Source organism: Papilio polytes, unplaced genomic scaffold, assembly GCF_000836215.1.
Source record: "Papilio polytes unplaced genomic scaffold, Ppol_1.0 DF821289.1, whole genome shotgun sequence".
NCBI classification, from domain to species: Eukaryota; Metazoa; Arthropoda; class Insecta; order Lepidoptera; family Papilionidae; genus Papilio; species Papilio polytes.
In genome coordinates this window covers 2565120-2567942 of record NW_013527915.1, presented here as the reverse complement: position 1 = coordinate 2567942, position 2823 = coordinate 2565120, and the positions used below count along the sequence as shown (strand labels likewise).

The 2823-nt window shown below is 36.9% G+C and overlaps 1 protein-coding gene across 1 annotated transcript in view; it reads left to right on the top strand.

Moving 5' to 3' along the window:
* The first annotated feature begins 614 nt into the window (after positions 1 to 614).
* Positions 615 to 2823, top strand: part of LOC106109422 — a 4736-nt gene continuing 2527 nt past the window's right edge. Inside the window, exon 1 of the mRNA XM_013290920.1 lies at positions 615 to 2823. This exon is cut by the window's right edge and continues 207 nt beyond it. Within this exon, the coding sequence (XP_013146374.1) occupies positions 708 to 2823 (2116 nt within the window). The 5' untranslated portion in view covers positions 615 to 707.

Sequence of the window (2823 nt, the reverse complement as noted above, 5' to 3'; positions counted from 1 at the left end):
ATAGTAAAATATAATAATCAATGTTTTCAATGGATTTAGTTTTAATTTTGACTACGGTACAAAGAAATTGTGATTTTTTATTATTATAACAGATTTTATTTTGTTGAAATATATCAAATTTTATATATTTCTGTGTTTTTATACATTCCGTTTACTAGTTACCTCTCTCGAAATACCCGTGAAACATTGAACATTTTGTCAATAGTAGTTTCTTGTTAAATTATATTTACTTGTTCTACATGTAGTTCTTATAGTCTATGTAGTTTCTTATAGTTTATGTAGTTTCTTTTTAATAAACACAATTTAAATTCGATACTGAGAATCTAGGACTAAGTCAGCACGCAGGAAAGGGTTCTTCCCACTGTCATAAAATATAGATTTGATATCTATGGTTCTTCCAGATATACCAAATTAAATGCCAGGGTATTATACGTGGCTTTTAATTTCGAAACTATCAGCACCAAGAGACTGCATGAAACTCTGAATAATTATAATATCTCACAAAATTGTAGATGAAAAAAGTAGCTAAACACATCTCAATTGGAAAAGAAATGACGCGTGGTAAAACCGGCCTAAAAATTCACGTGTAAAGGAAAAAAAAGTATTATGTCATTTTGACTTATTAAATTTTCAAGTTGAAAATATACAAAAAATAGTCGTATAAATGTTTTGCAAGTAATCCCAAAAAAAAAGTATAAAAAAGTAAAATGTCTGTTACAAATGCTATGTTCATTTTCGAAGTTGTGGTGCAAAGTGTTAAGAATATGACAAATTCCACAGAACTAGTTATAAGAAGTGATTTCGCCGATATATTTTCATTAGAATTGAAAGATCCTAAACAAATGCACATAGTTATGCCAGAACCCCTTCCCTTACCACCCGAGCCGCCAGGGAAGAAGAAGAAGAAAAAGAAGGAGAAAAAGCCAAAGGGGAAGAAAAAAGGAGCAGTGGAGGCGCCGCCCCCCGAACCAATCATACAATCCGGGCAGTCTGTTTTGTTTTCCAGCAGCCCTGAGCTTCTCACGCAGAATATGAAAGGTTGCCCCATGCAAATATCTTTATGGAATAAAGAAGATTACACGACATGCATAGGATCTGTTTCAATACCATGGGATTCCCAGTTTCTACAGTATTTAGAAATACTTTACAAATGCCAGGATGCACCTCCCGTTACTTTAAACGAAGAATATAATATTTTCGAAGAAGGAACAGCTAAATTAATAGCAAAGCTTGGAATTCAAGTTAAATTAACACACTTAGGTGAAAAGGTGACATCAGCGTTTCGGACTCTCTCCGAAGACCCAATAATAAAGAAAGTATTGTACACAGGTATGAATTCAAAGACTACATCGTATGTTTGTACAATGAAAACGACAGATGAGATATTCGAAGAGAACTGCAACAAAGTGGAGAATAATTACATTATAGATAAGCCACGTCCTCCACATATGATTTTCGCTGACTACAAAAATGCACCAAGTGCAAGATATACTTTTACTGATGGCGATTACTGTTGTATGGGTCATGCAGATAAACCACCTAGTTCCCCATATAAGGCGCCAGAAACTTGTCCCGATATAGATTTCATTATAGAATATGTACGGAAAATTATTACCTCATGTTACGATAATATGAGAATGTTGACCCCTCGTCCGACAATAAAACCAAGAATTAAAGCGACAGATATTGATAGACTGTGCTACTGTAAAGAAAGTAACTGGCCGCAGAACGAGCTTTCGTCGAGATTTAAAAAAGAAGTCCAAAGCGATCCATGTCCTCTCTGTAGAACGCCTGGTCCGAGAGAAGCGAAGCCAGTTGAAAAAGTAGCGGCGACATTTGACATAGCTAACATAAGGGGACCTTGCGGACGACACGATTGCAAAATAGCTAGAAGTGTTCGAGCTTATATAGAAAACCTTATCGAGGAAGACAACAAAGAAATAAAAATAGACGACATTATTGGACCTTGCGGAAGCAAAGAATGTACCCTAGCTGAAAGGATTCAACAATTCCTCCGTCAAGAAGGAGTATTTAAAGATATTAATAATGTGGAGGCTCTTTCTACTCAATGTGCTTGTATCGAGCAAATGCAAAATGCATATGCGAAGAACAAAGTACCTAAACCTAGCGGCAGCGATGACTCTTCAACGAGTGACAGCGAAGGTGCTTGTAAGAAAAAAGGTTGTCCGTTTGGAGGTAAACCTAATCCGACACAAGTATATAACGTTTATTACTTTTTCGTAAAATATGACAACAGTAGGAGTGGCTCATCTTCACCTGCGGATACAAGTACCAATAAATCATCAAAATTCGACTATTGTACATCGGACTGTCCCAGTATGAAAGCTACAGAGAAAACGTCCTGCTCTAAAAGTGCTTGTACATTTTCATCGACTAAAGAGAGTAATAAAAATCGTACGACGAAAAGTGTCTGTGATTCCCTGAGTCAGACCATACAGCCGAGTCCTGACGACAGCGACGTTGTAATGGACTTTGATGAAATCAAAAACCCCTGTTGTGTAAAATCTTGCAATGTGGTTGAAACAGTAAAAGATTTTATAGTGCAAGGAGCCAAAAGTGAAAAGAAAGTTTGCCTCACTGAAGACCCCTGTTACTGCGACTGTGTGTGCAATTTTAACTTTTCAAATAAAACAACTTATTGTGCGGTTTGCGGGGGCTATGAATGTATAGGAGAAGACGTAAGACAGTTGCCGGAATACCTTCACCCTCACCCATGTCCTGTTTATAACAAGCTTTACGACAAGCACTACATAAAAGTGCCAAGTCCGTGGCCCGACGAGGACGCTCACAAAGCACAGGATA